Source organism: Anthonomus grandis, chromosome 13, assembly GCF_022605725.1.
Source record: "Anthonomus grandis grandis chromosome 13, icAntGran1.3, whole genome shotgun sequence".
NCBI classification, from domain to species: domain Eukaryota; kingdom Metazoa; phylum Arthropoda; class Insecta; order Coleoptera; family Curculionidae; genus Anthonomus; species Anthonomus grandis.
The window spans coordinates 5,624,541-5,651,066 of record NC_065558.1 but is presented as its reverse complement, the minus strand read 5'-3'; the positions used below and the strand labels follow the sequence as shown (position 1 = coordinate 5,651,066).

General features: G+C 31.7%; 2 protein-coding genes and 1 long non-coding RNA gene across 5 annotated transcripts in view; 2 read left to right on the top strand and 1 right to left on the bottom strand.

The window, feature by feature from the left end:
- LOC126744244 (mediator of RNA polymerase II transcription subunit 12) overlaps positions 1 to 15,459 on the top strand; it is a 49,939-nt gene extending 34,480 nt beyond the window's left edge. For both annotated transcript variants that reach the window (XM_050451611.1, XM_050451610.1), the window contains 9 exons: positions 164 to 631; positions 2,334 to 2,438; positions 2,498 to 2,872; positions 4,442 to 4,907; positions 4,961 to 5,059; positions 6,653 to 6,864; positions 6,918 to 7,041; positions 12,354 to 12,625; positions 13,845 to 15,459. In XM_050451611.1, coding sequence (XP_050307568.1) covers positions 164 to 631; positions 2,334 to 2,438; positions 2,498 to 2,872; positions 4,442 to 4,907; positions 4,961 to 5,059; positions 6,653 to 6,864; positions 6,918 to 7,041; positions 12,354 to 12,625; positions 13,845 to 14,009 — 2,286 coding nt within the window. In that variant the 3' untranslated portion in view covers positions 14,010 to 15,459. The remainder of the gene's footprint in view (positions 1 to 163; positions 632 to 2,333; positions 2,439 to 2,497; positions 2,873 to 4,441; positions 4,908 to 4,960; positions 5,060 to 6,652; positions 6,865 to 6,917; positions 7,042 to 12,353; positions 12,626 to 13,844) is intronic.
- On the bottom strand, positions 164 to 18,571 carry LOC126744248 (uncharacterized). Its single transcript, XR_007663089.1, has 2 exons — positions 18,448 to 18,571; positions 164 to 642 (listed from the first exon to the last, which is right to left on the bottom strand). It is a non-coding gene; the product is annotated as an uncharacterized LOC126744248 (long non-coding RNA).
- Positions 18,531 to 25,965, top strand: LOC126744246 (sialin-like). Of its 2 annotated transcripts, none has more exons than XM_050451620.1 (9): positions 18,531 to 18,680; positions 18,750 to 18,834; positions 20,280 to 20,466; positions 20,533 to 20,766; positions 22,937 to 23,111; positions 23,161 to 23,412; positions 23,475 to 23,751; positions 25,577 to 25,700; positions 25,758 to 25,965. In XM_050451620.1, exons 2-9 carry the CDS (start codon positions 18,770 to 18,772, stop codon positions 25,941 to 25,943), a joined length of 1,500 nt encoding a protein of 499 aa, XP_050307577.1. In that variant the 5' UTR covers positions 18,531 to 18,680; positions 18,750 to 18,769; the 3' UTR covers positions 25,944 to 25,965. The 2 variants fall into 2 exon arrangements, with proteins under 2 accessions (XP_050307577.1, XP_050307576.1); XM_050451619.1 differs by having other exon boundaries at positions 18,547 to 18,688.
- The last annotated feature ends 561 nt before the right edge of the window (positions 25,966 to 26,526 follow it).

Below are 26,526 nucleotides of genomic sequence, written 5' to 3'. Positions count from 1 at the left end.
AATCTTAATTATCAGGGTTAAATGGAGTGGCCCTAGGTTAGATCTCGCCACGACTTTGATAAATGTTTTTATTGTATTTATCCTGGGGAAATAAAAATACAGTTATTATTATATTGAGTATAAATCTATTAATAAATACAAACTTATGTCTTAATCGTTTCAGAACTTAGAGCTCTGGACTTTAAGAATGTCCTGGCTGGACCTGCAATTAATGTTCAAACAGTACAGGGCAAACACGCCGGAACTCTCCCAATGGCTGGACACGGTCGCCAAAGCGGCCATAGACGTTTTCCAGCTGAATTCTCCGTCCAGTTACAGTCCGAGGTCGGAGGAGGCTAAAAAAAACGAGGCCCGTATTAAAACGAGCTCGATTTGGTTGGTAGCCCCGTTGATCGCGAAATTGTCGCCCGCGGTACAGGGCAGGGTGCTCAAGGTGGCCGGACAAGTCCTGGAAAACGGGGGTTGGCACTGCAAGGATCAGAAACCGTTGACGAAGAGGAGCGGCGGCGGGGAGAGTTTGAGCTCGGTCACCCATCAGCCCTTTTTGAGTTTGGTGCTCACTTGTCTGAAAGGGCAGGAAGAGGGACAGAAGGAGGGGTTGCTTTCTGCTTTGCACCAACAGCTGACGCAGGTAATATGACACTGAATTAAAATGAGATATAAATTAAAATAAGTTGTAGGGTTGAGAGAAAGTAAAGTTCAATATTACAACTTTAATTTGTAAAGGACAGTGTGTAGGAAGTTAATGCTACTTGTCGCAAAGATCAACAAGATATATATGTCTTAAACGGTATATCTTATTAACATCAAAAAACCGACTCGACCTAGGTGTGACGGAGAGAAAATATAATTATATACTGTCTATAAGCCTGTCTAAAAGCACAGTCCTTAGAAAATAATATAAAACTTGACGACATAAGTGTTGGGATACACAGTCATAGAGAATATAGCCATTATTTGCAAATTTTTAATTAAAAAATATAAAATAATTACTTTGAAAGAATTTTTTTTAAGTTGTAATGGACATTGAAGGGTTTTTGAATCTTGATCGATAAGAATGCTTCCAATTGTCACAGTTTTTAAACTTTATATAGGAACTAGTTAGGAGTATAAGTTATAGCAATCTACTAGCAACAACGGAAGCATTAATAAGGTGTGGTATTAGTTATGTATTTTATCTGTTTGGTGTGTTAAGAATTATCTGTGATTATTGTCTCTTGAAATGTCATTGTCCAGTTAAAAATATTTGTAAAATCTGGATTGTTGTGACGAATTCATAATGAGTTACTTATTTTATTGGGTATTACGTCACTTATAGCAACAATCAATTTAGAAATTACTATCTCACATAGCTCAAAAAATTGAAAAGAAAAAGAAAATAGGCTTATACAACCACAAGAAATCGATTTCTATTTAACCCTGTTAACCCCACAAGTTAAATATGTAACAGATAAAGTAAGAAAGCTTATTTTTAAATTTTATGAATTAAGAAATATTTTATCATTGCAAAGATTAAAATCAGTTTATTTTGCCTTAGTTGAATCAATTTTAAGCTATGGTTTATTTATTACTGTTCTATTTAAATTAAAAATAACACAGAAATGAATAATTAAAATGATGATTTTTAAAAACAGAAGATACCATACAGAACTTGTCTTCAAGGAAAACGACCTGCTTTCACTTGAAGAACTATAAGGTTAATGCTTAAATGATAATTTTATAAAAAACAAATTGATCATGGGCTAAATACCAGAATCTCTGCACAAAATCCTAAACATACCCTATGTCAGAAACACATATACTATGTAGGACCTAAGCTTTATAATATGTTGCCAAATGAAATTAGATTAGGTCCATACTATAAGATAAAAAAAGACATAAATAGGTGGATAAGAAAACATAAACTAGAAAATTCCTATCTCGTTTAATTTACAATGATTTAGATTTTCAGAATAATACCATCATATACCATGTATAAGTATAATCAGTGTTTCTCTTAATATACATATGTATAATTTTTTTTGGCCGGTAACATTGGTAATGAATAATAATATTGTTTAATGAGGAATGGATATATCTATATTTATATATTTTTTACTTTGTTATTGTTGTCAAAAGTAATTATTAAGTATGCACATACAGTATTTTAAATACCATAGTGCATCTATAAAAAAAAATAGGCATTGTCATGACTATCTTTTTGTTATTGGTTAGGTAAGTTTATATATTATGTAATAAGTGATGTTAACATGTAAGAGATTACTACACATAAGTGTATTGTATAAGTCAACAAATAAATAAATATATAGTAGTAAGATAACATTTTCTTTCAGTTGGTACAGCAGGCCAAAGAAGGAAACCTGCAAGACGCATGCCACAGCGAGAGATTCCTCGACGGTCTTCAGCTAAGATTCGCTTTAGTGGGGGGCGTATTCGAGGTAACGTAAAAACTCCCGTAAACCCTAAACTTTTTATCAACATTTCCGACGTTCTCAAGGCATTTCAACGTAATAGTTCCGCGACCACCGACTGGGCGTTACTCCTCGTGCAACTCGTCACTCACGGTATCATCGACCTGCATACCAACAGCGAATTGTTCACCACGATAGTCGATATGTTGGCGACGTTGGTGCATTCCGCTTTGGCCACAGATACACAAGACGACGGCAAAAAGATGCACCAAAACCTCATGAAGAAAATCAAAAAGGAAATCGGAGAACGACAGAACGTCTCTTTGATGCACGTCAAACAGCTTTTGCCGCTTCCGAGGTTGACCACGGAGGTCATCACCGTCGAACCGGCCGGTATTTTAACCGACAGTAAAGGATATAAGATTAATTTTGACAGTGTGGATAAGAAGCACGATTTGTTGGTATGTTGTAGTATTATTTACTGGGGCTCAATTTAGTTTTTTTTTCCTTGCAACAAACGACAATGAGTAAATACGAGTTTAGACGCTTTTAAGAGTATAAAACGACTAAAAGTTTCATATTTATTATAATATAGGTTTTATAATAAAAAAATATGTGATTCTTTCCAGGCAGTTGAGGGCCTTTCAAGATCTTAGATATTTAAGAAAAGGATTAAACCGTAATTCGAGGCAATTAAGTGATTTAAAAAAAATATTTCAGGCAATTTTTAGATATTTTGTTGTAGGATTCAAATGCCTAAAAGTTTGCTTTTATGCAATTATAGTAACTACTTCCAGCTAGTGAAAAATGCTTAGAAGTTGCCTGGAAAAGGTGTTTTTGACTGGAAAAAAGGAGAAAATTCTTGAAAAAATATGATTTTTTCCATAAATAATGTTTTCCAAAAAGTTACTAATTTATGTGGAAGTTAATTATTAGTGTTTGGATAAGGTGTATTTGACTGCCTGGAAAAAATATATACTTTTTGGCAAAATAATATGATTTCTTCCAAAAAATTAAAAGTTTTGTAAGAATTATTTTGGATAACTGCTTATTATCACACAATAATACTTATATAAATAAAATATATTACATAAAGTATTCAACATAACATTTCTTGTTCCAGCCTAAGTACCTAGGCAACCTAATACCTATGCTTCATTTTATATTTAAAAATACATTTTTATTAGAATACTGATATGCTGAATACTGAAATAGATAACAAACAAATATGTAAATATTTTATTATATACAGTCACAAGTCAAAAACAAACATCTATACATCCATAAAAAAGAAGAAATAAAACAACTACGCACATTGTATAAATTCAGTGTGATGCATTTTTTTTATAAATGACCTTTAAAATATAATTTTGCACACATTTAAATGCTACAATGTACTTTTGTAGGTACCACCCCATGCTATGAAAGAGTATGTTAGTAGAGGTTCTATTAGGGTCTTTTAAATGAGAATGTAAAGTTTTGAGCTCACAATTTTTCTTAGTATGTAAAAGTTTGATAAATAAAACACACTATGTATTCAGCGTATATAATAAATTAAAAATTGCTGCCTAGCGCTTTCGGCCGTAGACCATCATCAGGGCTTAAGACAGTTTTAAAGCAACGAGACTATTCTAGAAAAATGATACACTTTATATTGTCTATGGTTTCTTAAATACTTTTATAAATATTCTATCGATATACCAATTTTCATTTGTTTATCTTAAAAAGTAAAAACTCAGAATAAATAATAAAACATCACAACTGTAAAACTTTGTAAAACGTTAATTGTTAAAATGTTTTTACTAGAAGGTCATTACAATCTTGCTGGTGTTTTCTGTTATAATAGTTATGTTCTGTTATAGTTGATTTATAATTCAAAGTTTAATTCTATTTTTAAAGATGGGCAAGGAAGTACTCCTTCTAATCACTGAGCACTTGACGGTATACGTAGAAGGTCATAAATTATTAATGAGTAACATTCTGTATTATTTTTTCTTTGGCAAATACACATTTTTTAATTTTAATTAAAGATCTCAGATAAGCAGAGGGTGAGCAGCTGGGACATATTAGAAGGCATGAAAAACCCCCCGCCGTTATCATGGTCCTGGTTTGGGGCGGTCCGGATCGAACGGAAACCATTAGCGGGCGAGGACACGCATCGCTTACTAAAGTTTCACACCCATCATTTACAAAAACCGTCGAGTTACTACCTGGAACCTCCGCCGCTGCCCCCAGAAGACCTGGAACCGATTCCGGATAAAGTCGATTCGAATCTAAAAGCGGACACGCCCTCGTCGGTGGACCAAAGTCCCGCGGCCTTAGGAAAAGGGCGTGGCAAGGGCCAAAGGAAGCGCAAACCGAAACCGGGTCCCATGAACGTTAGTCCGATTACGATGGGACATAACCCGATGGCGGCCGGACAACCCGGTATGGGAATGGTGCAGGGTAATAATCCGCAAATGGGTCATGGAATGGCTGGATACGGACAAAATCCTGGTAAATGTTTTGTATGGGAAGTTTTTAATTTTTTTAAAAATGTTCTTTTTTAGGTATTCAGCCTGGACAGCAGTACGGTGGTAATCCGGGACAGCAGTGGTACGGGCAAAACCAGACACCGCAGCAAGGGTACGGATATCCACCGATGGCTGGTAAGTGAACAAGCAATTGAATATTTAGGTTTAAAGAGTTTTATTGGCCTTTGGATTTTCCTCCTATCATCACCAGACAGTTGAGCCATGATTGTTTATATTTTTTAAAATTTGAAGTCATGAAATTTCGGGCAACCGAACGTTGTTTTTTATTCCATGTATTAAAAGCCAATGGCATTATATAGGGTGTTACAAAATTCGGTGCAAATATTTTAACAGCATATTGTTGGAGTTAAAATAAGATTTTTTTTCCTATAAACATGTGTCCTAAAATGCACCCCCTTAGAGCTACAGCCCGCGTAAATTGCTCGATAATCGATTATTTGGACATTGACCACAGTTACCCGTCAAATCTTTTGAAAATTTGCAAGTTCCCATTTTTTGGGTCCTTTTGACATTTTCCGTCCCGAAATTGGTGTAAACCCACTTTTAGGGAAGGATTCAGGAAGGCTTACCCTTATGATGGCCCATATTTTATGTTTTTAATAAAAAGTTTGAAAATCTAGAACACCATCGGGTTTAATAATGTTTCCTTTTTCATTTATTAGCGATTTTCTCGAAAACGTTGCATTCTTTCGAAAAAAAGGAAGAGATGAAAATTTTAGATTTTTTCATGACTAGCTAGATGGTATTGCTAGGTTTTTAATTTCTTTATCGGAAATATAAGATAGGGGCTATCAGAAGGGTAAACTCTTCTAGATCTTCCCCTAAAATTGGATTTACACCATTCTTGGGACGGAAAATTAAAAAAGTACCCAAAAAACGGGGACATGCAAATTTTCAGAAGATTTGACGCATAATTGTAGTTACGGTCCCAAATAATCAATTTTCTTCAAGCAGTTTGCCTCAACAATACGCTTTTAAAATATTTGCACCGAATTTTGTAACATCCTGTATTATTGAAATTTATCATACAATACAATACAATAAATCTTAATTACAAATCTACAAAATTTTTCCATGGAACTAAAGCAGAAAAGCCCTACAGTGCTTGTATGTGCATCAGATAACAAAATGCTATTTAAAAAAAAAAGCAAAAATCAAAATTTCAATACAGAAAAAAATATATATACAAAACTACAAGCAAACTACGCCCGATTAGTCAAGAACTAGGGAAATATATATTTTTGGATTTTTTAATCGTCTCACTTTGTGTTTCAATTTTCTTCATAATCAATGCTTCTTGTATTATTTTCCACATTTTACTTATATGACTTCGTGAAATTTGTTTTCTTAATAAAAGTTTTTTTATCATACCTTAGTCTCCCAAGCCATTGAAGTTACCTATCAATTTTTTTCCAGGCAGCAATGTTAAACTTCCACTTACTACTTACAATGTAAACTTCTAAAACTAAACGTTGAAGTGAAAAAACAATGAAAGTGACCCCAACTACCTGAAAAGTACTTTAAATATTCAACAGGGGACTTTAAATGTATAATAACCAAAGCCAACCAAGCTTTAATTGCAATTCCAAGCTGAGAAGCAATTGCTTGATAGTTCTTCATAATTTAGTCCTGCTATTCTAGATATCCATTTTTATCTAGATTCCCATTTAATAATACCACTATAATAAATTAAATTCTTCTTTATAGTAAATCGATTCGAACGTCCTCAAATAAACCCCTCCAAGCAGGCCTTGTCCAACATGCTTAGGCAACGACATCCCATAAATAATTACGGGATGCCGGGAATGCCCGGGAATCCGCAAACGGGCGCCCAACCGAACCCTGGATATGGACAAATGCAACGATTTCCCAGACAAAGTATACGGCAGCAACATCCCGGCACCATGCAAACCAACCAGGTACGATTGACCCTATGCATTAATATTTTAATAATAATTTTACGTTTGTACAGGGCATGTTCCCGAATCAATACGGCAACATGCAAAGCGGAATGGCCAACCAATATGGCAACTATGTGGGAGGCAACAGTCAAATGATGCAGGGAAATATGCCGACGAATCCTCAAATGATGCAAGGTAAATTACATCTGACCTAATTAATTGATCGACGATCCAAAGTTTCTTTTTCTATTACCATATGCGGTGAGTACTCACCTTACGCAATTTCTTGGGTTTATAATGCAATCAATTAATATCGTGGAAAGTGATCAACATCCAATTTTACTTTATGAACAATTTATTCAATTTCATTGTAAAGAAAGATAGTGATTTTTTAGGCAAATTCTTGGTAGTTGAGCGGTTTTGTTGTTCAAGGCAATTGAGTAATGATTTAGTATTTGTAGGCTTTCCAACCACACATAGTAATTTTAGGCATAGTTTAGTGGTTTGATAATTCAAGCCTTGAATAAATTTCTCTTTACACGGTTTACCTCTTGTTGAATTCTAGATAGTAAAACTATGGGTTTAATCATTTCATACAGATTTCTCTTATTTATAAATTTCATACAATTAAATCGTGAATATTATTTTAATTCTGCGACAGTTTATCAGTTTTATAATTTAAGGTGGTTAAGCTATAAATTTCGGCCTGATGGGCCATTTTATTATTTAGTCCTTAGTTTATAGATTAGTTTATAGTTTATAGATTTTCGTTAAATTTCAGGCAGTAGAACTACAGATTTATTCTTTTAAAGCAATACACCCAAGTAACATTTTCTCAAGCAGTTGGTTTTTAAAGTTGCCTTTTAGCCGCATCAAGGTTCTGCAATAGTCATTGGCTTGCTTGATGGAATTATTTAGGTTAAATTTTGTGCTAATAGGAACTAGTAACCTTAGGTAAATTAAAAATCTAATTAGTTCTAGTCAAGTGTCAACAATAATGTTGTTATGGCCATAAACGAGGGCTTAATGGTTTTGAGATAATAAGGTTTTGGAGAGGTTATATTTCAGCATTAATTTGGCAATCAAAATTCCAATATAGAACGATCTTAGCATTAAAATTACCTATTCAGAACCATATGGTCTTGAATCAATTGCCTAACTATTTGGCACTTTATACGGCCTATTCCGGAAAATATAGCATTTTTAACACCTAAAGGACTTGCTAAAAGTCATATGGATAATAAGATAACTTTATGGGATAAGGTTTAACCAACCAGTCAGAATAAAACACAGTTTGCGGACGGTCGCGACTATTAAATCCTACGTCATTTATTCTTAGAATACAGGGATGTCTTGGAAAAAAATTGTAAGAAGTGGTAATTTTAAAAGAAAAGTGAAGAGAAATTTCCAACGAATTACAACTGGTCAGGTAAATATGACAAATAAAATATTGACAATTTTGGTAGATTATAACGTAAAAAAAAAATTAGTTTGCAATAGATACACCGGAAGAAGATAATTCTTGTAATTTAACTGATGGCGGTCTTGGCATTGAACCTGATTCTCTAGAATCAGATATTCACGATGCCAGTACCAGTGGCTTAACAGAAAAACTGGCTTCAGAACAACTAAGTTTATCGATGGATTGGAATGAAGATGATGAAATTGATGACTTTAAGAAACTTGATTTTAGTCAAGATTTAAAAGATTGGGCACTAAAATATAACATTAGACACGTTGCCATTAAAGATCTTTTAAAAATTTTATTACCAATATTGGCATAATGGATTAACTAAGTGCTTGCAAGAAATATATCATAACATAGAAAAAAACCAAAATATTTCTAATACTATTACAAAGACAAAAATGTAGTGTTAATACAAGGATTAAATTAGGTATAATTGCTCACAGTAACCAAAAACATACCAAAATATGAAGTCCAATACTATACAATTTTTAAGTTTTAAATATTTAAAAATCTGCTTTTTATATATATTATATTTTTATATTTATTAAATTTACTAATAAAAAAATCGAAAATTTAGAAATAATATAAATCTAAACATAAATTACCTTTATTGCTGAAGCTTTTTTTTAACTTTAAAAAGTCAAAACCCATTAAAAAAGAGTAAAATTAAATAAAAAATTTAATTTGTTATGACTAGTGTTGTGAACGTTCACGACTTATTCGTCACGTTTATCCTCAACAGCACGAATAAGCATGAATCCGAACGTTACTCAAAAATTTAAAATAACATCTGACAGTATTGATTTGCGGGGATTCAATCTTACAATCATTTTTTCTTCAATTTTTTTGTGGTGCTAATATACTTTGAATTGAAATATTGCATGGGTGTGTTAAGAGAAAAACGATTTGGTACTCATAACCTCTAAACTTGCAACAATCTGTATTTATCTTTATCAAAATCGCTTTGCCTATCTTTATTATATGCTATGAACTAAAATGAACTTACCTTTTTATGTACCTAAATACAGCCCTGTATGCAATTTGAACGATAAAAAATCACACTTTTATTTTCACAGTAACTGGAACCACCAAAACCAAACGCAAACTGAATTGCAATAAAGAAGACTCAAGAAATCCCGCGTAGTAATAAATAATGCCAATAGATCCTACTAAATGCCTAAAAGCCATTTATTGAAATTCGCCCAGACTTTGCCAGCTAATTGGTTATTAAAAGTGGCCTATAAGTCCTGGAAGATGCTAGTTAGCCCTGTTTTAGCTTTTTTTAAAACCCACTAGCATTTTTTTAAGCCTTTTGTCCTACGATATAGCTTTTGATACTTACTTAAGTTATTATAGCAGCCTAAAAGCATACCCTGCAAGGCGTCCATTTTGAAGAAAAAATGTAATTCTTCCATTTTTATAAGCTATTCAAATACAGGCAAAAATAATGTAATATGTAAACAATTTAGATAATATATATAAGACACTGGAGCATTTAAGTACATATTATCACTAAAGCATCTCAGAAATAAAAATATATTAATTTTTTATTTTTTTTATTGGCATTGAATAATGTTTCATTTGAAAGATATCAAATCGGTCATCTATTCCAGTATAATATATTTTTTTCTAAAATAAAGTCATACTTACTGAAAATGTCGCCATTGCTTTTTATGTTGGCGTTGTCTTATTTTTAACCTGGCTGTATCATATTTAAAACTAAAAGGTCACATTTTTATACTTTGGTATCTCTGAAATACCATATTTAAAACTAAATGGCAAAACTTCAATATGTATCAGAAATGCCAAAAGCCGGCGAACAAGCCAGACTATATAACCGCCTAAAAGTCTAAAAGAACTTTGCTAAAGGGTTGTAAACAGGTAGGCGTAAAAGCTTTCAGGTTCTACACAGGTTACTTTTAGGCACCTTAGGGTTCGATAAAGGTTATTTCTATTAGCTATATAGGTTCTGTGATATGCTATCTGGTTTCAAATTGGCCAGGACCTATTGGCAACGATAACCTCTTTAGGGCTTGGCCTTTTTTTACTACAGGAGGTTATGCGGGCTAATAAATAACATTGTTTGTACTTAATGGCATAATCAATAATTTTTCTTAAACAGCTTCTAGGAGTTATTTATAACCTTTTTAGAACCTAAATTGTTACTTGCGCATATTAAATAAATTAGACTTTTATTAAGCATAAAATACAATTCAAATTAAATAATAGTACAAAGTTCACCAGAAATTCAAAAGAATTGTTAGTAAACGTTCATAAGTTAGTAGTGTCGAAAACGCAAAAGGCATCTTGCTTTTTGTATGACACTCTTGTCCAATATTTCCCTTCATCACTTTAATATAAGTCTTTAGGTATATAATGCAGTATTTACATGAAACTATTTAAATCTTCACGCGAATGTACCTTTATTAACCACTCTGATACTATGTCCGCACATTTTTATACATTTTGGAACTATATTACTTTTTTTACAGATCTCAAATTATTATAGTTTGTTTCCGTAGAAACTAATCTTTCTAAACGATCTTAAAATGCATTCTATAAGAAAAAAGCTATTTAATATCCGTCACACTACTAAAAACTCATTCGATATCTTAAGCATTTTTGAATTATTTCTTGACATTTAACATGTCAGTTTAGCATCCCTCCCCAGTCAATTATTCCATAGATCAAAAGTATCTACACTAGCGAAAAATATTATATTTTTGATTCGTTGACAATAAGTCTTTTAAATATATAAATTTTGGCATGGTACATCTAACCTTTTGAACAATATATTTGATGTGATATGGTTTCATCGGAGATTATTATCTATAGTAATTCCTAAGGACTTATCATAGTTTTTGTAGCAGAAATGACTTGATTATCCACTATTGTGCCTTGACAATAATTATAGTTTTATCAATGGGAGAGAATAATATGCATTTAGTTTTTTTTTTAATTAACAGTTAATAAATAAAACTATTTATTAATTAGTGTACATTCACTTTCTGCTTGAATGTTTTATTCTTCCAGTGTTTTCCCCTTAAATAAAAGAGCAGTACCATCAGGAAATGATATTGTTTTCCCATTTAAATTTATTTATTAACATAGTCCGCTAGAAAACCCCACAAGCTGATCCAGCTTCACTTATTACTCAACTGATCTTTGTCTATTGCATTCTGTCACTTAAGTAGCTTCTTATGATATTAAATATTTTCGCTCTAAGGCCATATCTTTTGAAATTTTTCCTGTATCGAACGCCTTGGCCACATCAACAAAGGTCAACAATGTCGGGCTAGTTTCATCAAGATTCTTTTTTATTTATTTATGACGTAAGCCCATCAATCGCAATCAATTTTTTCATGATTCTACCCTGTAGAACTTTTTCAGCAAGATTTTTGCTTTATTTGATATCGGAGAAATCGATCTGTAGTTTATAATATTCAGCCTACTTTTTTGGAAAATAGCCTTTTTTTATATATTTCTTTATTAAAAACATTTATAAGGTCTGATGATGCTTTATTTTAAGCGAAACATGTAACCTTCGGGACATAAAAATATTTTTATTTTGTCTCTACATGTAACATTTTATTATTTTATAATTCCAGACAGTATAGCTTTACTTTACAAACTTTATCAAATTAAAGCATTAACCTACATATTTTAAATGCGGAATCCAATATTAACCATGAATCTAATTTGAAGCAGTGAAACAATGTATTTTTTCATTAATTTCAGAGGAGAGTAAAAAAAGAATTTATAAAAATTGATAAATGGATCTTTATTGATTATATTGATAAATGGAAATTTTTGTAATAAAAGAGGTTAATTACCTGTAAATTTTTAAGAGAAGATCTACGGTACATGGGAGGGTCTAGCGATAAGTTTCAAACCTCGAATCAAAATACTCATTTTTCACTTTATGCACGGTAGTAGAAAAAGATTCTGTATGTTACTCCTGTATAAAATCCCATTTTTTCGTTATAATCATTTACACACTTAAATATGTAAATAACTATCATGGATTATTTTTCTTCAGCATCTCAAAACAACATGTTCGCGAGCCAACAACAAGGATTCGGACAGCCGAGGGCCGCCCAGGCGGACTTTAGACAAATGGGCGCGAATCCGAGGGCGCCCTACATGCAACAAGCGCCCAACGTCACCATGAACACGAACATGGGCGCGATGGGCGGAATGGGGGCGCAAGGGGGTCCCGCCCCACCCTATTCCAGACCGGGACAAGTGATGCAGGCCGGGGTGCAAAATCAACAGACGCCGTTCCAGCAGCAACAACAAAGGATGAGACAGGTAGGAACAACAACAAACAAAATTTAATTTATAATTTATTTAACGGTGTGTTATAATGTATACACACCGATAAATGCTGATTGATGGTTGATGGTCCTTTAGACGTTTACGAAGAACGGAAAATAGAATATTTTTAAAACTATTTTTAACGATGCAGCGTTGCCGCTTATACCAAAAAGTAGTAGCAACTTTATTATTTTAAATGGAATACCCTGTATATTATTTTATTTTCTGATCCGCTGTCGCTTTATGATTATTTTTGTATAAGATGTTCCTATACCTATTTTTAGTGGTTTTCGAGAAATTAATTATTTTTTGACCAAAACCTAGCTCCAAATAAATTTTAATTACTGCGGCACTGGAACGCGCAGAAAATTAAAATTATGAGCGTAATTTACGAAAGTATTGTACATTAGTGTCAGCTATAAAAATTTGTTTTACATTGTACAGGGTTGGTCAAAATTTGTGATTTTACCGCTGGATACAAAAATTGTGAAAAATGCATTTTATTAAATGGAACACCCTGTATATTATAACATATTCTAAAAGGAAATTAAAATCATTTTCTAACGAGGTATCATGTCATGACTATGCTATGCTATTGACGTTTGACAGTTACATTTAGTTGATCAATAATAGAAATACACGTGGGTGTTTCTTTTAAATAGTTACCTAAAAATTAATTAAAATGGAAAGAAATAGTTAGTCAAATGAAGTTTGTTCTATTTATTATGCAAGGACATTCTGACAAAATTGTAGCAAGAACATGCCAAAAGTTCAACGAAATGTACCCTAATTTACAACAAATGGATGAGAGAAAATTTATGCGAATACAATAATTTTTTTATCCAAGTTACAAGCGGATTTAGATGTAAACATGCCTCCGAAAGTGCTCTCTAAACGATATTGGGTGAAACAAGTCATAGTTTTAAATATTCTTACCTTTATAATATAAATTAAGACACAGGTTAGTTCCTGTCATATACTAGAAAATTGTATTTTTATGACAGATGTTCGTTATCACAATGTTCGCGATAGAAATTTTTTTATGTACATGCAGTAAACGCACAATATGGTCAGAATAATTTGTATTATAAGTTAGGAGGTCCACGTCAATAAAACAACAGAGAACCGTAAAACAATCTAAGACGGATTGTAGAAACTAAGGCTATTAAAAATGAAATGTTCACATACTAATGATAGTCTTAATGTGTTTCAGATTATGGCAATGCAACAGCAACAACAACAGCAGCAGCAACAACAGCAACAACAAGGAGGTCCGGGAGGGAATCAACCGAATCCTGCGTTAGTTGCCCACCTACAAAGACAACAGCAAATGAACCCGCAGGCGTACCATCAACCGCCTCCCTATAATATGCAATGATAGTACCAGTAGAATGACATTTAGAGTAATATTTGTGTAATGGTATTTATACATAGTAAGGAGTAACGAGTATATTAACAATGAACAAATAATAAAATACAGGGCGTTTTAGAATAAGAACTTTTAAGGTACATGTTGTTATGCCTGGAATAAAAAGGAAAATTGCTCCCAACATTTAAAAATATCCAGTGAATCAAAATCTTTTTTTTTTTTTTAAGAGTAATTTTATAGTCCCTGGAAGACAAAAAAAGTTATTTTGAAATTTCAGTGCCTAGAAGACGCGAAAAATGCCTCAAAAGTCACAAATATAATAAAAAAATTATTTTATAAAATTGGCATGTCCCAGAAAATTACTTAAATTGCCTGGACTAAAAATGAAAATTACTGCGAAACTCTGAAAATATCCAATATTTGATTTTTTTTCAATAATTGTATAGTAATTTAATAATGCCTGGAAGATATAAAAAGTTACTTTGGAATTCTGGAAAATACGACAAAAAACAGAAGTTTAATGCTTGGAACACTAAAAAATTAGGAAAATATGAATTAAAGGAGAGTTTTGTATTGTAACAATTGAAAGACAAAAAATGAAAAGTGTGGAAAACATGAAATATTATTTTAAAGAAATAGAAGAAAAAATGATAAATTAGTTTCAGTGCCTGGAAGACGTGAACAATGACTGAGACCAAAAGTCTAAAATATATATAAAAAATTTATGAAATAATAGTTGGTCTCCGAAAATCTGGAATTATCCAATAAATGAATCTGCCTTGAAATTGAAATTTGAAATTGTCGAAACAGTGGGCTGCCAAGACAGTTGTGCATATAGGTCTCCTGATGGACCCGTCATGCCCAAAATCTGCCTTAAAAGATGGATTAGCAAGGCAAAGATCAAAAAAAAGCAAAAAAGCTTTAAAATCAGTTAAAGCAGTCATCTTTAAAATCACAGATGTGGTGAGTCAAGAAGAACAGTCAAAAAGTTTTTAAATTCGAGGTGCAAAAATGTCCAAAGGTTAAAAAATCTAAAGGTTAAGGTTGTCAGACATGGGGAGTATTTTAAAAAAATGATACTAAGAGGTTTAAGGAAACAAATTAACCTTAAACTACACATAATCAAAATTCACCCTAGATATGGCCGTTTTTTCTTATTTTATACGACATTTTTTATTTATTTTTATATACATACAAATATTGTATTTATTTTGTCAATATTTCTATATCTATTTTATCATTATTATATACATATACATTATGTTTACTAAAGTGTACGCAGTATTGTAGATAAGAATTAGGTCTAAAAATTACTATTGTAATTAGCAAGTACTTACGACGATTTATATTTAAGTAGCCTTAATTGGTATTTATGGTGTTTAAAATACTTTTTAGCATAGTTTTGTGCAATTATGTATGTATATAGAGGGAGATAATTGTAATAAATGAATACAAATTATTTGGAAGTTTATTGTATGGTGCCTAAACAGAAATCAGAAATCTGTTGACGTTTCAATTTATATGAGGTCATCTTTAGCATACTACGAAATAATTTTCTTTCTCTCTTTATTTACATAAATAAATAAATTAATTAAAAAATACATTAAAATAAAAGAAATATAAATACAAATCTGGTCATTGACACACCTATTAGAATATTCTTGGAGTTCATATGGTCATGTACTCTTTTTGTTATATTGAATATGTTCTGACATAGATTATTTGGTGAATATTTTCAAGGATAACGAAAATTGTTTAATAATGTTAGGAAAAGAAGCCTTAACTAAAACTGCCCTAACTTCCTAAATCTTTAACCCAGAATATAGTTTTTACCCATCAATCCATCATCAGAGACCATCCTATATTACTTTCAAAAATGTATGATAAATATTCTAAATGACTCGTAAATTATGCCCAAAAATGTCAATTACAATTTCGGTTGCAGTCGGCTTCAAGTTTGTTAGTCCTTGAACCTTAATTGACAAAATTATGGCTAATTCAGAAGGGTCGTTCATATATGAAACTATTGGGTAACAAACGCTTTTTCTTGGGGTAAGACTTTTAAAAATATTTCTCTGATTTCGGGATAATATTCTTAAAAATAGGGAACGGCAAAAACCACCCTTAACCCTAAACATGACTTTTTCGGTTGAGAAAGACTTATTTTTCTTCAAAAAATCATAGATGTTCAAACGCTTGGTTTTATCTACTGCCTATTGTCAAATATTTATTTTTTAAAGGCAATTGTTAAATTTTCAATACAATAGGAAGAGAGTGTCGATTGTTACGGTCCTTTTGAGTGTTCAACCATTAAAATCCATCAATTTTTGACAAAGTTATACGCATAAAAAAAGTGATTGCTGTAGTACAGAATATTTACTGAAACAAATAGTTTTACAGCTAACACATAGGTGTCTAATGAAATGGACCAAGGAACAACATATTTCAATTACATTAAAATCTGAAGTCATTTCCTGGACCAATCAGTCTTGAAATGGAACTATAATATACAGGGTGATTTTTAAGTTGATACTTTTTTTTAACTGTGTATAGAACTCGGTAAAATATACATTTTTTTCAAATAACTTTTTTCGATACACTCAAAAACAAGGGACGTACAGAATAAAAAAAGTGAATATGGGTTTGTTTTTCATCGTCTGTTTATGTTTAGTTTCTGCTCGAATTTTTGTATTATCGATCACGCATTGTACCGATCAGTTAGTCTTAGACACTTTTGGTTTATTGTTACTAATTTTAAATTTGCAAATCCTAAAAATGGCACGTCGTTATAAAAACAATGAACTTGTGGATATGCTGCTTATTTATCGAGAGTGTCTTCAAAGTGCTGCTGCTGCTTCGGTATTATACGGAGACCGCTTTCCTTTGCGGAATCATCCTACACCCAGAAGTTTCATAAATCTTATTCAACTGACGATTTACGGGAACATCGTGGAGGGCATGCAGGAAGAGGAAGGTGACCGGAAAATGTTCATAGGGAAGAACAAATATTAAATCTCATCGAAGAAGATCCAACAACAAGTACTCGAGTTGTTGCAGGGCCGGTCTAAGGATTAAGTCAAACAAAAGTATGGACAACATTGCGCAAGGCTCAATTTAATCCCTTTCACGTTCAACGTGTCCAAGCGCTACTGCCTGAAGACTTCCTCCGCAGAGTTCAGTTTTGTGAATGGTTCCTACAACAACATGAAAATGATCAACATTTTTCGAACAAAATATAAGCCATGGACGAGGCAACATTTACCCGAAACGGAATTAACAATTTTCGAAATACACATGTTTGGTCTGTTGATAACCCCCATGCAATTCGCAGAACCAATTTTCAACACCGCTTTTCTGCTAATGTGTGGGCAGGAATTGTGAATGGGATACTTGTTGGACCATTTATCTTACCAGATCGTTTGACGGGCGATGTTTATTTGGACTTTTTGCAAAATAATCTGCCTGTTCTGTTAGAAGACGTGCCACTGAATATTAGGCAAGCTATGTGGCTCCTGCAGGATGGAGCACCTGCCCATTTTAGACGAGAAGTGAGCGAATTTTTGGATATAAGTTACCCAAATTAGTGGATTGGCCGAAATGCACCAGTTGCATGGCCACCAAGGTCGCCAGACCTAAATCCATGTGACTTTTTTTTTGTGGGGGTATATGAAGAGTTTAGTTTTCAAGACGCCTATCGACCGGTTGATACCTGGTGACAACTTTGAACAACTTATTTAAATTAGAGAGGACCGTATTGAACTCATTTTATAACATTTTGGCAGTGCAATTTTTTTATTTTTCGGTTTTTTGAATAAAGTTATTTAAAAAAAAATGTTTATTTTACCGAGTTTTATACACAGTTAAAAAAAAAGATTAACTTAAAAATCACCCTGTATTATAGTGTTAAGAATAATAATAAAAATAGTGCCCTTACCAAAACTTCCCTAAACAAGAACCTATAAACAAACTGCAATTGCTTGAAATGTCGTATTATAGAAGGATGCTTAGGATATTATGGACAGAAAGATAAACAAATATGGAAATACTTCAAGAAAGAGATAAAGAATATGAAGTAATTAACATGCTCAAAGCAAGAAACTTACAATATCTAGGACCTATAATGAGAGGACAATTTTATGAGATACTTAGATTAATTTTGGAAGAAAAGATAAAGGCAAAAGAAGCATTGGTAAAATGAGAATTTCATAGTTGAGAAATTTAAAGGAATGGCTTAACTGTAGTTTAATAGAAAATTTCAGTGTGTAAATTTTCCCTTCTTTCAATCTTTACTCTTAATTGCTAATTAATAAACCCTTTCTTTTCCAAATCCTCTTTAAAAATATTTTAATTATTTAATAAAAATTATACAGATCTATGACCAAAAAACCAAATCAATTTTACTGGGTCCTATTCTATATATCTATCCGCAACAAAATATTGAACTTACCCTTGAACAAACCAAAATAGAAAGTACCATATCTACAAGAATTCCAATTAAATCAGTATAGTAGCGACTAATGCGTTTACCACCTGAAGGTGTACTTCTTGTGAATCAGTCGCGAGAAAAACGCGACCCAGTACCACCGATAACGCGAATTTATTTGAGCGATATCGAACAATTTTTATTCGTTTTTTTTTTAATTACTGTTCCGGGGTTCCACACCTATTAGTAAAACAATGGTACTTAGGTGAATGCCAATCGTGGTATTTTAACGCTCGTGTTAATTCGCTTTTATTTTTTATTAATAGTAAGCCTGTAAAGTTTCAATATGGTTTTGTCTGATGAGAAAAAGTGCCCGAGGTCCTATGGCATCAATGAGGGAGAAAATGCCAGGTAAGTACTTTTATTCATACAGGCTGGACTGTAATTAATGCATTTAGTATTATTATTGTAAAGCATTCATGGTATTCCACGACCAAATCAATGTTTTTTACTTTCACAGATGAAGAAATATCTCGACCTTTAATAATTTCTTCATGCTAATCAATCGTGATAGTTTCAGACAGCGGAATGTACTTATTTTATTACTTCACAAGGGAAATTAATATTTAAACGTTGATTTTTAAGGGACATACATTATTTTTGGCAATTGAAACCAGCGGATTCCAAGAACTAGCATCAACTATTTTAATAACAAAAACGTACTTGTAACATTTTTCTTAGAATTAAATTCAACTGAATGCGAAAAAAAAACAATTTTTTTTAGGCAATTAAGGTCATATCTGTAACGAAAGGTTTTCCCTTATATTTCTAGAGATTTCCCTTTTTTCCTTTAAAAGTGTAAAATTCTGTGATCTGATCTATAAAATCATAAAAAATTCTGGGTGGTTAAATTTTTTGAAGATAAACTGCTTCAACTCCCTAAAAGGAGGATTATTTTTTTAATTTTTTCAAGGCAATTGAGCCAATGTAAACACCTATTAAATTTTTAAAAAAAATGGTGGATGGTTACATTATCAAAGGATTTTTTAATGGGATAAAGTTGACAGTCGACTGCCTGGAAGAAAGAATTAGAAAAATTTTGAACTTGCAAATGAGGACATATAAGTAACCAGTTAAAGTAAAAAGTTGAAAAAGAAGAACTGCCCTTAATTGCATTGAATAAAGAAATATAAAAAAAATATTTTTTTTCAGGCAATTGAGTCAAAACAAGAGAAATATACCTGTCAAATTTTAAAAAAATCTAGATGGTTATACTCTTCAAGGAAAAACTTACCTTGACTGCCTGGAAGAAACAAATTTTGGTCAATACCTTCCCCCCATTACCCTCAAAAAAAAATTCTTTAAAATGCCTGGAATAACATAAAAAATTATTCTAAATGCCTGGAAGAAATTAAAAAATATATCGATTGCCTGGAAAATATTAAGATTGCTATTAAATGCATAAAAGACGTCAAAAATTAATTGAAAAGCCTATAGTAAAGTGAAATATGAATTAAATAGTTAGGTTAGGAGACGTAGATGGTTTGTTTTTTTAAATATTTTACAGATGTTCCTGAGGTTTGACTAGTTATATAGTCACTACATTGGGAATACTCTAGAAATGCGTTGATCCTAATATCTTTCATGCCAATACTTTTAGTTTTCTAGAAGAAATACTTAAGAAGCCTATTCCAGGCATTTATCGCGAAATACATTTTTGGTCCGAAGTCAATATTCCCGGCATTCAAATGTTTCTCATAATCCTTAAAAAAAAAGACAATTCAACCGGAGTGCCTGAACTTAATAATTTAAATAATTACTCTCGAACAATTATTTTAATTACGATTCCATTTTAGGTCAAACTTTGAACCTGCCGAACCCCCATCGTGGCAATTTTGGAAGAGAAGACGCTACGTGGTGGCCACCATGGCGTTCTTTGGATTTTTCAACGTATACACTCTAAGAGTGAACCTGAGCATAGCGGTGGTAGCGATGACTCAAAACAGATTCGAAACCCTGGAAAATGGCACCAAAATCTCCTTGGTTAGTATCCATCCAAGCACTTGTCTCCTTTTAGGACAGTTCTTGGGTACTAGTGTCTTTTTTTAGGGTCCAGAATTCGAATGGAGTAACGAGTTGCAAGGTTATATCCTAAGTTCATTTTTTTATGGATACATGGCCACACAACTACTGGGAGGGTATTTATCCGCAAAACTGGGTGGGAAAATTATATTCGTCGGTGGAGTGACTGTTACTGCCCTTCTAACTGTGATAACGCCTTGGCTGGCTTATACTCACGTTTATCTTTTGATCGGCGTCAGAATTATTGAGGGGATATTTGAGGTAAGTATTATATAAATACTAAAATTACTTTAATAATTGTTTAGATTTTTCTATGTAAGCAATTCTATGTGGAACTTTTCTCAAAGTTTGTTACGTAATTGTTTTCCTTTCTTAATTTTAGTTTTTTTCGTCTTTTTTTATCTAGTTTTATATGCTAGATTTCTAGATTTAGACGTAATTTTTCTACCTTTTCCATGGATTTATAATAACTTTTTAAAGGTTTTAAAGTAATTTTCTCTGCATTTTGAGTCAATATCTTCCAGGTATTATTTCTCCATATTCATTAGGTACTGGATGTCATTATTTACGTATTTCAGATTTATAATAAATAATTGTCTTTTCCAGGCAGTTGTTGTTGGTTATCTTCTCATAATTGTTTATATGTATTCCAAGCATTATCAATTTTTTGCTATATTTTAAGAGTTTTTTTCTTAAGAGAGAATTTTTCTTAGCGTTGAGGTATTTGGCAAATAATTTTTTCATTTTATTCCAGGTGATCATATTATTCAATTATATATTCAACGGATTGTTTTTTTTTCAGGCTTTAGTCAAATTTCTTTGGAAAAATTGGATAAATTTTTTTTGTGTCTTGCATTAGGTATTTAATGGAAATTCTCATGTATTTCCGGGGTCTGAAATACTTCTTCCGATTTTTAGATATTTGATAAATCCTTTTATAGTAGCATAAGATTCCAGGCTTTTGTAGGTATTTTCAATGTATTCCAGGTATCTGAAATACTTTTTTCTAATTTCCAGATAAATCTTGTTATGTATACCTGGAATATATAATCAATTTCCAGGCTTCTATAGGTAGCTTTTGTGTTTTCCAGGTGTTCGATATTAATTTTTTATGTATTTCAGGCTTAAGAAATGATTATTTTATATTTTTCACGCAGTTTATCAAATTTCTTATGTTTTTTAGATGCCGGAAGTTATTTTTCCTACTTTAGGAGTTTCAAATAATTGTTCACATTTTCCAGATATATAATCTTTTATGTTTTACAGGCAATTTATAAAATTTCTCATGTTTATTAAGTATTGGAAGTCAATTTTTCTATTTTAATAATTGTTTGTATTTTTCAGATATTTTATCAAACGTCTTAATTTTTCCAAATATTTTTTTTCGTCCAGGCATTTACAAACTAATTTTAATTAAATTTTGTAAATTATTTTTTCTAGGCTGTTGTAAGCTTTCTTATATATTTTACTAAATATTTTTCTTGAGTCTTCCATTAGGTATTTAATTGAAATTGTAATTTTAGTGGTAATTGTTGCCATGTATTCCAATGATCTCTAATATTTTTTTCTAGTTTCCAGAAAAGGAAGGTTTGATAAATTTTCTTATATATATTTGGGATGTCCGGAATTCCAGATAACTGAAATAATTGTTCTAGTAATTTTTTTTACTATATTTCAGGAGTTAAATAACTGTTAATACTTTCCAGATATTTAATCAAATTTCTTTAACTTTCCAGGCATTAGAAATTATTTTTGTTATGGTCCAGGTGTTTGAAGTTAACTAATTTTCTTATTTATTTATTATGATTATTTTTTCCAGGCATATTATAAAATGTTTTATGTTTGTCAGATATTAGAAGTATTCAGGAATTTCAAGTAACTTTTCATTCTGTTCAAGGTATTTGATAAAAATGTTGTATGTATTTCAAGGAGATAAAATAATTTTTCATGTTTCCCAGACATTATAATATGCCCTTAGTGCTTAAAATTCGTAATAACTGATCCCAAAAATAGTCAATAAATTGTCCAGAAACTCCGAATTTAGTCCGCTGGCTGAAAAATTTACAGTTTTTCCCATTTAAATTCGAAATCCAGTGGCCTAAAAATAAGAAATTCATTTATCATTTGACCTTTGACCACCAATTTACCACCTTACGCTATTGCATTAAATTCACTATTTTGTTCCATTTTGCGAATTCATCAACATGAGCCAAACAAAAAATAGGTTTTTGAAATTTTAACAGTTTCCTTGCCAATTCTTTTTTAATTTAAATGAAAATTCACTATCTTGTCAGATAAATTAATAATTTTCTATTCGTTAGTCCTATATATTTTTTTTTTAATTTGATTATGAACTTCACCTTTGACCTAAAAATTCATGATTTGGTCCCATCTAGACAACCTTAATATTTCATCAATTTGTCTTTTTTAGGGGGTAACTTACCCTTGCATCCACGCAATCTGGGCCAGATGGGCTCCACCACTAGAAAGGAGCAGGTTAGCTACCATAGCGTTTTCAGGCAGCTACGCCGGTACCGTGGTGGGTATGCCCGCGTGCGCTTACTTAGCAAACGCATTCGGTTGGCCCAGTATCTTTTATTTTTGGGGTAAGTTTTCTTAAATTTCCAAAAAACAAGAAATTATATAAATTTCTAGGTATTGTCGCTTTGATCTGGTGCGCCCTTTGGATGACCATCGTGGCCAACTCGCCGGAAGAAGACAAAAAAATCAGCAAAAGGGAGCTGGATTACATATTAGGTTCCATGGAAAATAGCTCGAATAAAAAAGTCGATATACCTTGGAGGCAGATTTTGTGTTCTGCCCCCGTATGGGCCATAGTTATTTCGCATTTCAGTGAAAATTGGGGCTTTTACACCATGCTAACCCAACTACCCAAATATTTAAAGGGTACTATAGAACCTTCCAATATCACGCCTCAACAATAATATTAATATTTTTCTTTTTTAAAGATATTCACGACTATGATCTAGGGAAGTCAGGGTTTCTCTCTGGGTTACCTTATTTGGTTATGGCCATAATGATGCAATGGGCGGGCCAATGGGCCGATTGGTTTAGGGTTAAGGGCATCTTAACCACCACCCAAGTACGAAAAATTTTTAATTGCACCGGATTTGTCACTCAGACGATATTTATGATGGGTGCGGCCTTTTGGTCTGACCGAATCGGCACTGTTTTTTGTTTATCGTTGGCGGTGGGTCTTGGAGCATTTGCATGGGCTGGATTTAGGTAAATATTTGAGAATCGAGTATTTAAGGATGTCAGGTAATGTTTTTGAGTTATTTTAATGCAGTTTTTATTTAAAGAAAAGGATATTTCTAGGGAATAATTCCAAATTAAAAAAGAAAGACTTAAGATATTGCTGAAGCTTCTTTACCGTATTATATAGAGATTTTATATTTTATTATTTATTATATTTTACAAATAATTAATCTATAGAGTATTCACTCTATAGATTAATTATTTGTAAAAAATTTAATTGTGAGTCAAAAATTAACTTGACTACAACACTTTTTGCTTTAAATATTTTTTTCAATAAATTTTTCAGTTTCTTGAGGATCACTTGGAAACTTTTGAAGGTATTTAAATGAGGTTTACATTCAAAGAAAGAGCGGTTCCTATGAAATAAGTTCCTATGCGAAGCATTTTTGTGAGTTTAGTACTTTTTGAGCTAGAACCATTTTAGCCTGCTTCAAAAGATCTAAAAGATCCAACTATATGAGGTTTTTGACATAAAACGAGAACATTTTTTCATTATTCTTAGAAATTTTTGCTTATAACTTCTAAACTATTTAAGATATTGCTGTAATTCCTTTACCATATTAAAGTGACTACTCTATAGATGATTTATATGTAAATTATATGATTGTAAGCCAAAAATTAACTTAAGTAGACCATTTTGGAGAAATGAAACAAAAATGCCTGGAAAAGAAGAAAAAATTCGTTGAAAAAGTTGATCTGAAAGTATTGAAAATGTACTTAAAACAACCTTAAATTCCTGTCCAAAATTTGGGGAAAAATTCGATTTATTGGCTTTTTAGAATATTAAAATTTTCTTTTGAATACTATAATAAAAAAAAGCTTAAAAACCAACTCAACTGCCTGAGAAATACTAACAGAAAAAAAATTAAAAAAATCTTCCAGCCACTCAAAGTGGATTCAATTACTTGGAAGAAATAAAAATGACGGAGTAGACGACAAGCTAACTTTATTTAGTAGATTTTTTAGTTTTTTTTAGAATCACTTTTGGAGGTACACAAATAGAGATTTAATTCAAAGAAAGGGTGATTCCTAAGGAATAATTTCATATATGAACGATTTTTGTGGGTCTAGTACTTTTTGAGCTAGATCCATTTTAGTCCGCAAAGATCCAAAGCTTGATGAAATAAAATGCAAATAGTAGATTCTTCCATTATTATTGGACATTTTCGCATGTAACTTCTAAACTGTTTAAGATATTCCTGTAATTCTTTTACCATATTATAGTGGCCACTCTATAAATTAATTTTGTGTAAAAAATTTGATTATAGGTCAAAAATTAACCTAAATAAAATACTTTTTGTTTCAAGTTAATTTTTTTCAGTAGATTTTTTATTTTTTTTGGAGGTAGTACTTACTTGAATCTTTTACTAAAGAAAAGTGTTTCCTAAAGAAGAATTTCATAAACAAACCATTTTGTGGGTTTAGTACTTATTGAGCCAGAACCATTTTTGCCTGCTAAGATCCAAAGCTCACCAGAAATGAGGTGAAAATGAGAACCTTAAGTTTCTCCATTATTCTTGGACATTTTTCCATATAATTTTCAAGCTATTGAAGATATTTATATAATTCATTTAGTGTATTTTAAAAGACACTCCGTAGATGAATTCCAGAGAAAAAAACCAACAATTGCCTTAATTATATCCCTTACAAAACTGCATGTTTGGCAGTAAGTTTTTTGTCAAAAATTTAAAATTAAATACAAATAGACAACTTATAACTCGTAACTTATAAATTCGTTCTTGATATTTAGTCAATATTTACACTATGGTACCTGAAAAAAATTTTTTTCCAGCGTGAACCACTTAGATATCGCACCCCAATACGCCAGCATCATTATGGGCATAGGAAACACTTTTGCCACCCTCCCTGGGATAATAAGTCCCATTTTATCCGGATATATTGTCTCTAAACCCCCTGTAAGTTTTGTTTATATTATTTTATTAGTTTAAGTGCATTAAATTAATTTTTTTTAGGAAATACATGAGTGGCAAACAGTTTTTTACATATCGGCGGGTATTTACTTAGTTGGGGCCATCTTGTACGGATCCATGGCCTCGGGTGAACTCCAACCATGGGCGATGGTCCCGAACGAAGAAAATAACAAGGAAAAATTAGGATTCGAGAATAAAACTTTTAATTCTCAAGACGAGGATTTGTAAATAAAATTATGTGATAAATTGATTGAATTTTAATACTTTCTTATAGTTTAACTTATATTTAGACATTTTGCCATATGGGTTCAAAGATATTTAAGATATCTTTATAATTCTTTTACGGTATAATAGAGAATATTCTATGCGCATAACCTGATCTTAGAATAATAATTTATTAGGTTAGAATTTCTTCGCCAAACTTGGTTATTTTTTGAGGTAATTAAAAGGATTTTTGACTTGAAGGAAAAGCATTTTCTAAGAAATATTTCCATATTTAAAACATTTTTGGGGGTCAAATATTTTTTAACCTAGAAGTTTTTCTAATGGTCATAAAATTGTCAGGTTATTAAAACATATTGAATTTTGAATTAGTTTTGGGCGTTTTTCAATATAACTTTCAAGCTAATCAAGGTATTTTTATATGTAATTAGTAGTATTCCAAAGGGTATTCCACATTTATTTATTTGTTACAAATATCAACAATTAAAAAGCCACTTACAGATCAAACTTAACATATTATAAAAAGTATTGTTATAAATAATAAAAGGAAATACAAAAATTAGCAAATGCGCATAATAACGCAGAAATT

Bases quoted from the DNA above. Each gene is read 5' to 3' on its own strand.
- LOC126744246 (XM_050451620.1), top strand. From the start codon at position 18,770: ATGGTTTTGTCTGATGAGAAAAAGTGCCCGAGGTCCTATGGCATCAAT. The intron at 20,467-20,532 runs GTTAGTATCCAT...GTCTTTTTTTAG, and splicing joins ATGGCACCAAAATCTCCTTG to GGTCCAGAATTCGAATGGAG. The intron at 23,112-23,160 runs GTAAGTTTTCTT...ATAAATTTCTAG, and splicing joins CAGTATCTTTTATTTTTGGG to GTATTGTCGCTTTGATCTGG.